At 47.3% G+C, this 13,380-nt stretch overlaps 1 protein-coding gene across 1 annotated transcript in view; it reads left to right on the top strand.

The window, feature by feature from the left end:
• Positions 1 to 13,380, top strand: part of ATAD3A (ATPase family AAA domain containing 3A) — a 66,087-nt gene that overhangs the window by 27,306 nt on the left and 25,401 nt on the right. Inside the window, exons 8-11 of the mRNA XM_036747718.1 lie at positions 10,265 to 10,420; positions 10,777 to 10,833; positions 11,567 to 11,692; positions 13,087 to 13,211. Of these exons, the coding sequence (XP_036603613.1) occupies positions 10,265 to 10,420; positions 10,777 to 10,833; positions 11,567 to 11,692; positions 13,087 to 13,211 (464 nt within the window). The remainder of the gene's footprint in view (positions 1 to 10,264; positions 10,421 to 10,776; positions 10,834 to 11,566; positions 11,693 to 13,086; positions 13,212 to 13,380) is intronic.

Below are 13,380 nucleotides of genomic sequence, written 5' to 3'. Positions count from 1 at the left end.
CATTGGGAAAGCCCTCTGTGTTGTCTGCATCACCTTCACTGAAGATGCCCTCAGTACCCAGGCCAACACTTTTCATAAAAAATTTATATAGATGGGAAAATAGGCAGGCATATGGGTCAACACGCATGAAGCTTCTTGCAGTTGCTTTTTTTCTTAGGCCTTTGGTAGCTTCCCCTCAGCTTCCTTGTGAATTGATATGATTTTATCATGTGCACCATCATGGCGAGATGGCCATTTCATGGCACCATGGAACATTTCTCATGGCCTTTGGGCCGTTCTTTCTTCCATTTTGCTGTAACTTCCTTCTGTCTCATGGTTTGATTTGTGACAAAAACGTCAAGATTAATGCTTTCCATTCTTCTAGTTCCATGTCCGCTTGTTAGTTAAGGATCTCACCTTTAGAGTCCTAATAACTAAGTTGCATTTCAGGTGTAGCTGGGCTAATAGCTGCTTCTCAGCACCTGCCACTTCCTTCCACTGGTTCCTGCCACACCACTGCAGAAGAAGAAAAGGACTGTGGATAGTTTTATTTGAGCGTGACTTACTATGGCTAAAGACTTCATCCCCACATGGCCGCCCTCCATTGATGAGCCTCCTTGTTCTATAGGAAAGCCAGCTCAGCCTGTTGCTGGGCTGTCTTCAGTGCCCCCAGGCAGCTCTCCAAAGCAAGGCGTCTTAACTTTCTTTGTGTCATGGACCCCCCAGCAGTCCAGGGAAACTTATGTACCCCTGTTCAGAATCATATTAATTGAAAGAAATGCAAATTTCAGTTAGAGGTTAATAGAACAGAATGGCCAGTAAGTATGTAGCCCCTTGAGGTTTGCCAAGCACCTGATATTCTTATTTGAAAATTAAGATGGCATTTTTTTCCCCCATCCAAGTTCCCAGATCCCTGGAGGCCCACGTTAAGAGCCCCTGCCCTACAGGTGAATTGCTGATTGGGGGATGGAGGTATAACTAGACCTTCCCTACATGGGAAGAATCAATGGGTCAGACCAAAGAAACTCTCCTGAAATAAGTCTCCACTGGCAAAACCAACTTTTCTCCCGTACTTGTTCATTTGCATCTTTTTTGGTTATTGTGAAAGTTATTTTTGTTGGATGCTAGGCCTTTGCCTCAGTTGAAATGTTTGTTGTACAAATAATGGGAGAGCACAGGATATTTCCTGGGTTTTTTGCACCACAAAAAAATAGGGGGAAGAGAAATTTATTATTTGATTTGGGGCCAGCAGGGAAAGGACAAAAATGCTGTCGCAGGGGCTTCTGGGAATTCAGAGTTAACTGAGAGGGAAGATCACAGGAGCCACCTACTAGGGGACCTTGATTTAACCCTTTCATTGCAGTGGTTCATCTCCAGGCTTAGCCCTCGAGGGTAGTGCCATGATCACATATGAGGTCTGCAGATCTCAGCAGCTCACAGCAGTAGGAGCTTGAGGGCATGGATGGATGGCTGATCTGTCGCCTTTGATCTTGAGATTGGGCCTTTGGGTGTGTCCACATCCACAAGTGAAATAATTTCATTGACCTGGAAGGGTCAATTCCATTTATCCACCCGGTCTTGTGATGAAATCAGAGGCATGAAGCTCCGAGGGCAGATGGAGGTGGTGGGACATAGAGGCTCAGAGTTTGGGATGGTTTTGAAGTCATTTCCTTCTGTAGTGGGCTTGGACTCTGTGAACTTGTTCCATTCACAGCTCTCTTTCAGTAGACTTGATCTCCTTCAGAATCCTCCATATTTTCTGTTTTGCATTTAAGAGCATTTTTTTTGAGGAGGCTTCACCAGACCACTCCAGCCAGGGGCCCAGATTCTATTGGCTGGGTTCTGCCTTAAATCTTTTACAGATCCAGGGCCTCCTTGAAACTTGTTGGGGGATTAGTAAGCCTTCTCTGGGATGTAAGATCATTTGGTATCAGTCACATCATTTCTTACCCATCCACATCATCCTCCCTAATCACCCCTTTTTTTACTTTAAAAAGTGAGTTCCTCTGATGCACCTGCCACTTGTGGAGTCTTTTGGGCCTTTATGTAGAAATATCAGAAAGTACCCCCCACATCTCGAGTCTTTCTGTCTGACGGCTGTGATAGCATCTTGGGACAGATGAGAGGCTCCCTTCCCAGGAGCGCTGAGTCAGACAGGTCCCTATAGGACTGAGGCAAATTAGAGATTTGGCGTTTCACCTCAGAGTGCAAGTAAGGAGGCCCCCTTCTCACTGGCCACAGCACCTCCTGGCAGGCCTAGAGGGGCAAACAGGCATTTCCTCTGAGGTGTCAGGCAGCCTGTCCTCGAGGACTCAGGTGAACACTAACTCTAGGCCTCTGGCCTGTCTGAAGGGACCTCAGCTCAGGGATTTCACTGATAGCAAAGGACTGTGAAGCCTCAAAGGTTCTGAATGGCCACAGTCTGCCTGGAAACCACAAATTCCCTGTCACTTTGTTTTAGAAATAGTCCTGTGGTTGGCTTTGTGCTTCAGAAGGGAGGCCCCAGCTCATTGGGTAGAGCTGCTGAGGGCCACCAGAGAACCCCAGAGAGCCTCCCAGGCCCCCCGCTGGGCTGAGTATAAGCTCAGCTGAGCAGGAAACCCCTGCACCCATCACTACCCATTGTGAAATTGTTCTCTGAATCTTGTTCACAGAGTGAGGCGCTCTGGCCAGCCTGAGGCTCAAAAATGGCCCTTCTGTTTTCACAACATGTGGGCTTTGAGGGGGAGGGCTCCAAGGTGAGAGGAGTTCCATCTACAGGCCCTGTCCATGGAGTTCCATAGTATTTGCTCAGCAGCAGTACACAAATTCTCATTGTGCTCTCATACATGTACAGCTTTATTCTTATATCAGACATGTCACATTATAAAAACAAGAGATTTGTGCAGATCATAGCATTTCAGTGGGAAGAGAAAGGGACCTCAACCATGCAGCTGGCAAGTCTCATCCAGAGCCCCTGGCAGAGGCCCTCGTGGTTAGCCAGCTTCTGCCATAAGAGCTAGACTGAGAGGGAACCCATTGCCTCCCAAAGAACCCTGTTTCATTTTTTGTGTTACTCTCATCTTTAGGCTTCGAGCCTCAGTGGCCCTGGCTCTGGGGACAAACACAGCAGGACTCAACGCTCTTTCACTTGTATTTCAATAATTGTTATAATATACTTGGTCAAGGCTTGAACTGTTAATGGGGATTTTATACCAGATTCATCTGCTTTGGAACTCAGAAATTCCTGCTTTCCTTATCACAGATAGCTAGCTCAGCGATCCTCTCTTGTAGCTCCTAGCTAGGGGACAAATGCTTCCCCAGGAAAACCATGGTGTGGAAAGGTGATGTGATAGATGGTTTCTCCTGCATTTATGTAGCTGAGTAGAAGTCAGCCTTATTTTGCAGAGGGAAAGCTCATTCACAGGACAGTCATTGACCCAGCCTTGGATTCTCCTTTGAGGCCAGACCATATTGTGTGGATGGGCCAGCCCTGGGCTCTGGAAAGCTACCTCAGGACCATACAGCCTTAGAGGTCCAGAAGGACTTTCAAGACAGGCCTCTGGTACGTGCATCTGTAGGTAACCAGGTGGGGTGCCATTAAGTGTGCTGAGCTGTGCCACCAAAGGGTTGGCTACTGCTTGGTGGTTAGGGTGGTGGGGCATAACAATTCATTAATTGGCCTTTGGGCATTAGTGGAGAAAGCCTGTTGAATCACGAGCCTTTGTGTATTTGCAGACTAGAAAGAGGGATGGCTGGATGGATAGTTGTTAAGGTAGCTAGGTGGCATGGTAGACAGTGGATTTAGGAAGACCTTAGACACTTAGTTGTATGTCCTGGGCAAATTGTTTGAACTCTCAGCCTGTTCTCTTCATCTACACAATGGCAGTGGCAGTGGCGTCTATCTCCCAGTGGAAAGAGCACGCGCGCACACGCACACACCCCCTTCCTTTACATTGTCCTTCTTCCTCCCCGGTATTACACAGTTCATGAACATCTACATCAGCCCTGTCTGGCCTTCCTCCTTCTTTGCCCATGTCTTCCGAAGCAGTGAATAAAATGTGGTGCAATTATGCACACAACTCTACATGATGTCACCATCTCCTCTACCCTTTGCCTTTAGATATCGAGCACCCCTTCCCAGTCTGCTTCAAAGACCCCCCAGGATCTGGAGATTCCCCCAAAGCCATAGAGCAGCTCACCCATCCCCACTCCCTCACAGCAGCATGGTCTTAACTGGCTCTCAGTTTCCTTCTCTGTAAAATGAGGAGTTGGCCTCAATGGCCTCAGGTCCTTTCCGGCTCTGCATGCATAGTCTTGATTCCTTTACGAACAGTGGTCTGCAAGTCTTTCTTGAAGACACCTGTGATCTCCAGTGTTGCTGTGCCATTATGGAGGGAGGCTTCTCTGGTCTTCCTAGAGGCTCTGATGGGTGTTTTCTAGTGCTCTTCTGTTGACGCACTACAGTGCCATGTTTGTGAAATCTCCCGGCATGGACAAGGTTAATCTGACAGCTCCCACTGACGAGCCCTGGGCAGTCCAGTGTGGTTCGGGACCTTATGGGCTGAGGAGCAAGGTCTGGTGGGGGCTGGCTTCACCAGGGAAATGGGCAAGTAGGACAGTGATCTGGGAAGCTACAGTTTTCTGTCAGTTGTGCTTTCCACTGTCTTTGAAATTTTTAATTTGCTCATAATAAATTCTTGTGCCACGTGGATACTGTCTTTATAAGTTACAGAGGCTTGTGGGAGTCAGCAGGCCCTCTGGTGGAGAGCCTGCAGAGGTCCTGAGGAGGCTGCTTAGCAGTCTGGGAAATTTGCTCTAACCTCTCTTTCTTTTCTTTTTCAAATTTTTCCCAATTACTTGGAAAATTTTTTAACATTGCTTTTTTAAAACTTTGAGTTCAAAATTCTTTCCCTTCCCTCCCCCCTCATTGAGAAGGCCAGCAATTTGATATAGGTTATATGTGTGCAGTCATGCAAAACATTCTCTAACTACCCTTAAGTCCTAGTGGAATGACCCCTCTCGGTTTGCCTTGTGCCCCCTGAAGGTGGTGGGGCTCTCTACTACCTCCCAGTTGGAATAATGGTGTGGTGAGATTGAAATGATAAACTCTTGGTGATGGAGCTGTCCAGAGTCCTCACGCCAGGTTGCCTCTTTGATGCTGTGTGCTGCTTGCATCTGCGGGCTGGTGGGGTGGAGGGGGTCTTTTCTTTTTATACTCAGTAAGTTACAGACCTGCATGTAGCAGTGTCCACCAAGAGCAGCAACAGCAGCAAAGAATGATTACTTTAACAAATTAGCTTTTCATTTAAGCATTTACTGTGAAGAGTAATCGTTTGATCTCAAGAGCTCAGCCCTTTACCCCTGTCCTTCCTGTGCTAGACTAAAAGCTCCATAGTTTCTTTTTTTTCTTGCCATTAGTAGAGTTGAAGGCAGAGATCCTCATTTTGTTCTTCAAGGATCCATGTTGCATCGATCAGTCAGGTAACAAGCATGTATTGTCCTCTGAGATGCAAAGAAAGGAAAGATTCACATTCCAATGGGGAGCATACAGACAGCTGGGTGCAGATTCGATCTGTGCAGGGAGTTCATCCAGGCTCCACTGGGGGCGATAGGAAGGGACCAGCTGATGGAGGCTCCGAGTCTGACAGGAAAGCCAGCTGTGGAGAGCAGAAGGAGAGGAGCCCTGGGGGAGAGCCAGGGATGGGGCCCCCAAGCTGAGAGATGGGAGGGGGCTGTGAGGAAGAGCAGGAGGGCCATCGGCACTAGAAGGGTGCATAGCTCAGAAGACTGGTAAGATGGCAAGGGCCCCCTAGGCTGGCACACGGTCTTCTGGAGGCCTCCTGCTGGCTCAGCCTGTAAGGTCCCGGAGTCACCTCCACAGCGTGACCATGTATCCCTTCAGTCCTAGATAATGTGTTTTTAATAGGACCTCTGCTTAGTGACTTGCTAATAATACATTTTCTACATACACCCAGCAGGAGAAGCAATGCATTAACTAAGCGGCATCCTGTTTCTAACACGGAGAGCCAATGTCAGGGACTTAGGTTGGCTTTCTGCAGAAAGTTACACTGCAGTTGGGGCCTTCTTTTCCTCCATCCAGAGGTAAATGCACATTCCCCCCAAAGAGTATTTCAGGGATGTGGAGCTGGCTCTTGCTGGCTTTGGACAGCTGGTTGTTAAATATTCTGTGCAAGCATTTACATGTCAGAAATTGGCAAACACCACAGATCAGAGTGGTGGAGCACTTGTTAAACACTTACCAGCACTCGGCTGGTAATATTTTACTTTTACTTGGATTGTATTGCAGGGATCTGAGGCTGGTCACACTCTGAGGGGCTCATACCTGTGGTGAATGCAGGAGGTCTTATTAGCAGCTGACTTTTTCTTTCACCATAAAAACAACACTTTTCTGAATGTCTGCTTTTCTCCTCTGCTGCTAATAAAGACCTGAAATGAGTTGATTCTCATTAACTATACCCTTTGGATTGAATACAAATTAATTTTATTGGCATCTAAAGAGTTTCCATGGCCTGTCCAGCTTGTACTTGTGTCCCTCAGGAATGCTTGTGGTTCTTGGGCCTTGTAAAGATCACATTCATTCTGATTCTGCTTTTACGTGTGCAGAGTTGGCTCTGCAGCTAACGAGGGAAGGTGCTGCCTTTTCATCCTTTTTGCTTGACACTTTTTGAGCAGTTAAAATATTTTCTGGTTACTAAGCTAGTGAGAAAACTCATGACTCAGCAGCCCATCACAGCCGAAAGGGAAAAGGTAGCTGGGGAAAAGACAAGTGACGAAGATGTCAGGCTCCTTTAAGGAAAGAGTGCTTAGTTCCCACATCCACACCCTCCTCTTCAGACTCCCACTCCTTCCTTTGTAAAGAACTAGCTGAATCTCTCTCTCTCTCTCTCTCCCCCTCCTTCCCTCCCCTCCCCCTACCCCCTTCCACTTTTTACAGGTCTAGTGTCTTAGGCATTCCTAACAAACAGTTTAGTTATGATCACCCAAAGACACAATTGGACCTGAACCTTGACGTTTCTTTTGAGTGTCCTAGTTAGTCTGGTTCGATTTTTAGCTCAGTTTTAGTTAAGATGTCATACTCAACCCACTCATGCTTATGTGCCTTGTAGAAACAGCAAAGGGCTCTCAGGAAGAGACTGGACTATGAGATAACTCTCGATTTTTCTTCTCCCTCTTTCTACTTTCCATTCACAGTACTTTCTTTGGAGGGATACTTGTTGTTATGGTCAGATGAAATATTCCAAAGCTGGGAGATTTAACTTGGAGTGTTTTCTTGGGTCTCCACCCAAATAGATGTTTCCTTAGGGGGTGATACTGTGATGGATTGTGTGTTTTAGGATCCTGCGCTGCCCTCTGTTCATGGCATGACCCACAGCTTTGGCCACCCCCAGAAGGCTTGGTGCTGTTCTCATCTGGAGTGGCTGTGACTGCTGGAGCACCTGCTTCAGCAAATTCAGAGAGCGTAGGCAGTCAGAAGGCCCCGAAAGAATATCGGTCTACCAAATCTAGCAGCAGGCTGAGGCTGATGGGGTGAAGTTCAGTACAAAGAATGGCCTTGACAGGAATAAGCTGGGGGGAGGGCAAGGATAGAGGACAGCTCTTTAAAAGGCTCAGGGGGTTCAGTGCACTTTGAGCTCAGTGTGAATTGGCAGTGGGATGTGGTAGCCAGAATGTGAAAGTGACCTTGGGCTGCTTTCAGACAAGCTGGGCTTCCAGGAATGGGGAAGCAGGCTGGGGAACCTGCTCCCCTCAGAACTCAGCTGGGAGATTGGGAAGCACAGCATTGATAAGTGGCCAGAGAACTGTCCAGGGTGTTGCAGGGCCTTGACTTCCATTCAGTAAACATTTACTAAGGGCTTCCGATGGGCCAGGCGCTGTGCTGAGTGCAGGGGATGAGAAGGAGATGTAGAAAGACAGTCCCTCCCCTCCAGGCATGAACGATCTAATAGGGAAAACAACACAAAAAGGCTGGAAAGGAGGGAGGGGGGCCACCAGGGGATCCCTGGTCACGATGTTCTGGGGGATTGGCACCAAGCAGAGGTGCAGATAGCACACAGAGAGTGGCCCGGAGACCACAGGATGAAATTTAGCTGAAGAAACCGAGCCTGTTTAGCCTGGTGAGAAGATGACTCAGGATGTGAGAGTAGCCTTCAGGTGGTGGGAGAAGGATCAGAATTGTCCCATGTACCTTCAGAGGGCTGAACCAGGAGCAGTGGGTGGGAGCCATTGCCTAAGAACGAGGGCTCCAGAGTAAGGGAGATGGGTTCTCCATCCTTGGAGGTCTTCAGGCAGAGGCTGGATAGCCACTTATCTGGGGTGTCATAATGGAGGGAAGAGGGCCCCCTTCTGTGCTAGCCACAAAGTTGGCCACAGGGGGATGGATTTCTGGCCTCCTCAGCAATCATGGACCATCTCCCAACTTGTGAAGGGCTCTGCTGCAGCAGGGATGAGAGGAACCTCTATGGATGAAGGCATAAAATCTGGAAGGTTTGAAATAAATGCCTCAGTGGCTCATAGGCCTTTCACAGTATCAGAAGTTATTTTCTCCAGGATTGTACACAGCCTAGAACAGGTTAAGGTCCTCTGGCTCCCTGCCCACTCCACTGAGCAGATTGACTAGGAACAACAGTAGCTGATCCATGGGCCCCTTCTAACATAGGAGGTGTAAGGGCTAGCAGATTTGGGGTAGCAGGATGGAATGAGCTCATTTGTTGGAGAAATGAGATTCTATCTGCATTCCCTCAGCATTTTAAACAGTGCAGAAAACGTGAAAGTTTTGGGGTGTTATTATTGAGGTAGTTGGCCAGGCTTTAGGCCTAGTAAGGAAGAGAATGAGGAAACTAGGTGCTCAATGGTTAGAGCACGTTGTCTGGAGTCAGGAAGACCAAAGTTCAAAAGTGGCCTTAGACACATACAAGCTGTGTAACCCTGGGCAAGTCACTTCACCCTGTTTGCCTCAGTTTCCTCATCTGTTAGATGAGCTGGAGAAGGAAACAGTGTTTTTGCCAAGAAACCCCCAAATGGGGTCACCAAGAAGTTGGACACAGCTGAACAGCAGCAGTGATGGGAAATACTATAACTGCTGTCCTCAAGTAAAGTTACAGAAGTTGTGAAACTATCCATTACTTACTTGTTTCAGATTTTTAGTACATGTTCCTGCGTGCCAGGCAGGAGGGTTTTTCTGTTGGTGACTGGTCCGATCTCTACAGTTTTGTGATTGTGTTTTCTTCTGGGACGGTAGACTATGGCTGCTCAGGTGTCACCTCGTGGCTTAGTGCATTTGTCGGGTGTTGATGGGGAGAAATTGGGTTTCTTCCACTTCTTTCATTTTGGTGCTTGGAGAAAACATCACTAGATGGGATTGGAAGGGGAAAGCCTTTCCCCACCCTTTGCACGCCATTTCAGAGTGAGCTCATAGTACCTCCTCACCTGGAAACAAGTTCCTTATTTCTGCCATTTCTGTTCTTTCTCCATTGTCCCCTGCTTTGAGAAACTTGGCTGTAGCAATCATAAATAGTGTGGAATTCTTCTGTCTAACATGAAGCAAACCCTCCTGTAGGTGTCTGCAATACGCTGTTTGCCCGTCAGTGCTGGTGCTTCCCTCTGTGTCCACATGCCTTGTAAGACAGGCTCAGAAGGTCATGAGGGCTGCAATGTTTTCTTCTCACTTGTGATTGACAGTCTCTGCCAGGCCTGGGTTAAATGATAATTAGCATAAATGCCTTCCTGTCCTGAGATCCCTGGCCTGGCTTGTCTTCTAGCTTAGAGGTGCAGCGCAGGCCAGCCTAAGTACTTGATGCTGGTTCTGCCTCTAAACCTAATTGCCTCCGCAACTGAGGTCTGAGGGGGCCTCACAATGTCCTGATGGAGATTCACAACATGCTTGTCTAAGAACCTAGCTTGGGTGGTATGTGGAGGGCGAGAAGGTGGTTCATTTTATTGTGTTCAATCTTGTGACTGACAGCATTATAAATAGGCAAGGTTCAAGCCAAGTTTATTAAAAGCAAATAGAATTAGGGTTGATTAATAGGTAGAATCTGAGATGCCTTTCCCCTTCCTTCATCTGTTTGGGTTTTATTCTGCTGAAACCAGGCCTGCAAGGCTATAAGAACAGGTAAGATCCTATATTGAAGAGAAATTTTTGCCATATTTTCCTTTCCCCGTCACATGAAGAGCCAAAAAGTGATCTTGGGTTTTCCTGACTTTGGCATTACTGAGGCTACTTGCAGGGAGGGAGGCTTCGGTGCTCTATGATGACCTCATTTTCCCCCTGTTACATTCACAGGTGGCTGGATTGACGCTGCTAGCCGTTGGTGTTTACACAGCTAAGAACGCAACAGCGGTTGCTGGCCGCTACATTGAAGCCCGCCTAGGAAAGCCCTCCTTGGTAAGAGAAACCTCGAGAATCACAGTGTTGGAGGCGCTGAAGCATCCAATCACGGTAAGCCCTCCCCGGTCCTTCCTGCCCCCCCCCCCACCCCCAACATCACCTTTATGTTCAGCACATGATTATGTTCCTTCTGAAATATGGCTGCTTTACCAGTGCAAATAGAATCAAGCACAGTTCATGTTGTTGCCGTATGGATTGGCTCTTCCCAAAAACCCACACAGAGTTTTCCATCACATGCTTTCCAAGTAAACCCCCAGCAGTAGAATAAGAATATGGTTTTTAAGTTTTGAGAGAAGCGGAGGCAGTGATGAGGTGTGTGCCCCACCCCCCCCACTTCCGGTTCTTGATTGACGGCCTTCCCCTAATGTCCTGAGTCTGGATCTCCAATCCTGCTGCTGTCTCCACAGGTTGGCAGGCGTTTGGCTAGTAAGCCTCAGGATGCCCTGGAAGGAGTTGTTCTCAGTGTAAGTAACAACATGGGCCATACACTGTTTTCCTTGCTGCTTGAGTCTCTGAGCAGGACTTTTTTTTTTCTACTTTATAAATATTTCAAGTCTTCTCTTCTCATACTGATTCCAGACTTTGCTGTGTTTGAATATTTTCTCCTCTATTCCCAAAGACAGAGTGAAAAACCCAATAACTGCTTCTTTGAGATTTACCCATCCTTCTCTGCTGATATATTTATTGAGCTATGACCTTTAGTGTTCATAATCTGTTAAATATTAGCTTTCTGGCCATAGTTTAGTGAGCTGTCCAGCGATTCAAACCGGGGTTTCTAAAACTTCAAGACAGAAAGGAAACCCTTCTGACAGTGGTCCCTAATTACTGTCTATCCAGACTTTGATGTTCTGTCCCTTCTCTTGTTTTTCAGGCCCATAGCTTATCAGTACTGCTTAGCTGTAGTTTATTTTGTGGATCACAAAACCAGAATTGGTCACTGAGCCTCAGACAGGGAGGATGATCTATAAACTAAGAGAATGAGACATTCCCACCCTCCCATGGAATTGTCCATCTGTAAGGCAGAAGGCCGTACAGGAAGGAGATTCAGGGGGCTTCAGTTCCAGGCTGACATCTTGGCTTTGGCCAGCTTGCTAGTCTGGGATTCAGGCCGAACCAGCTCCGCCCCCATCTCTGCTGCCTTGTAAAGCAAGAGGGTGGGACTTGGCCCCGATTGCTTACTTTTTCATCATTCTGCAGCCGAAACTGGAGGAACGGGTCAGGGACATCGCCATAGCAACAAGGAACACCAAAAAGAACAAAAGCTTATACAGGAATATCCTCATGTATGGACCCCCCGGCACGGGGAAAACACTTTTTGCCAAGGTAAAAACACAAAGTCGTCGAGATCCTGGCACACAGGAAGCCCCACAGTGTGGGGCACATGCCATGTCAGTGTTGGAGACCAGAGCCTCCCACCCACCCTGGTTCAGCTCAGGCTTTGTCCCAGGGGGAGGGGAGAGGACTGATGCCTTGGTGTTGTGGCAGGGCCTGGAGCTAGGCCCACCCTTCACACCAGATGCTGTGTCCTTCACATTCTGTCTTCTGCCCTGTGATTGACTAACTCTTGACTAACACCAAGCTACCAGTTATTATAAAGAGGCCCTTAGTCTTCCTGACCTGGGGCCATGCTCCAGGCTGCTGCTCTATGGCTGGATGGGGTGGCTGGCTCCAAGGTCACAAGTGTCATGGCAGGGTTAAGGGGGACAGGGATGAAGACATGTTTTAATGGACTCTTCCAGGTTTCCTCTAATTGCCTACCTCAGTGCCCCTTGCATCATCCACTGAGCATATGGAAGGGAAATAATCCCTCCAATTGGATGGCACTCTACCATCTGTCAGGACCTGCTCACAGTGTTGAGAAGGAATCTCATTTCCAGCTTTGTTGGTCTCGTTTGACTCATGGTCAGCTATCTCATTTCTCTTTACTTTAGTCATCCAATATTTATCTGAATTCACCTTGTCCCTTAGGTAGAAGTGGCTTAAGTTGGTCCTCACGTTAAAAAAACTCCTAACAATCTCAGAATGGTAGAGGAAGACTGAATCCATGAGTGATAGTTTGTTGTTCTGCTATGCTTTTCTTACCTTATTTTCTTGAAAATAGCGACTGAAACTGGCTTTTACATTTATACACCTATTGTAACAGAGGTATTTTGAGAGGCTTGCCAGAAACTTACATTTAGACTTTGTGAATTAAAACCCTCATTTTACAGGGACAGATCTTCAAAACTAGTGTTTCAGAAAATAAAGGAAGTTCAGAGAATTTTTCCCTGAGGAAATGAGGAGGGTGCCCCTGTCGAGAAAGCCACCCCAGTTCAGAGAGCTCCTAAGGGGCTCATTCTGATAGCCATCTTTGCTGCCTCATAAAGATTGTAAGCGAGAGAATTTAAATCCTATGAGCAAAGCAAAATGAAAATGTTTTTATGTGCTTTGTTTTCAAATAACTTCCAATAATACATGATGCCTGAGTTTCTACTCGTAGATCAGCAGAATCAATGAGCACTTCTTGAGAATGTATGTTTTCTTTTGAATGGGGGTTATGTCCATTTTATTCCAAAGTGAAGGAATGGTGGCTATTGATTCTAAAATTCCAATGCCTCCCTCTTCATCTGTATGATAGATAGAAAAGTCTCTACTAATTCTTTCACATGGTAAATCAGCACGTGCGTGTATCTTGAAGGGCCGATGCCTAACACTTCTCATTCTGTTCTTGCTTGTAGAAGTTAGCCATGCATTCGGGTATGGACTATGCCATCATGACTGGTGGTGATGTCGCCCCCATGGGGCGAGAAGGAGTGACTGCCATGCACAAGGTCTTTGACTGGGCCAACACCAGCCGCAGAGGGTGAGTCAACGAGCCCTTGGGGGCCTCAGGTGGGAAGGATGCGGCCCCTGTCTGTGCTCCCCTTTAGTGGTCACTTTGACAGATGAGCTGTGGGCTCTACAATACACATCTTTATTGTTTCTCAACACAGGTGGCTTTGAAGGGTGCATTACTCACTCCATTTTCTTTA

Source organism: Trichosurus vulpecula, chromosome 2 (genome assembly GCF_011100635.1).
Source record: "Trichosurus vulpecula isolate mTriVul1 chromosome 2, mTriVul1.pri, whole genome shotgun sequence".
NCBI classification, from domain to species: domain Eukaryota; kingdom Metazoa; phylum Chordata; class Mammalia; order Diprotodontia; family Phalangeridae; genus Trichosurus; species Trichosurus vulpecula.
Note: the sequence above shows the minus strand (reverse complement) of the source record. Positions and strands in the feature narration are given on the sequence as shown.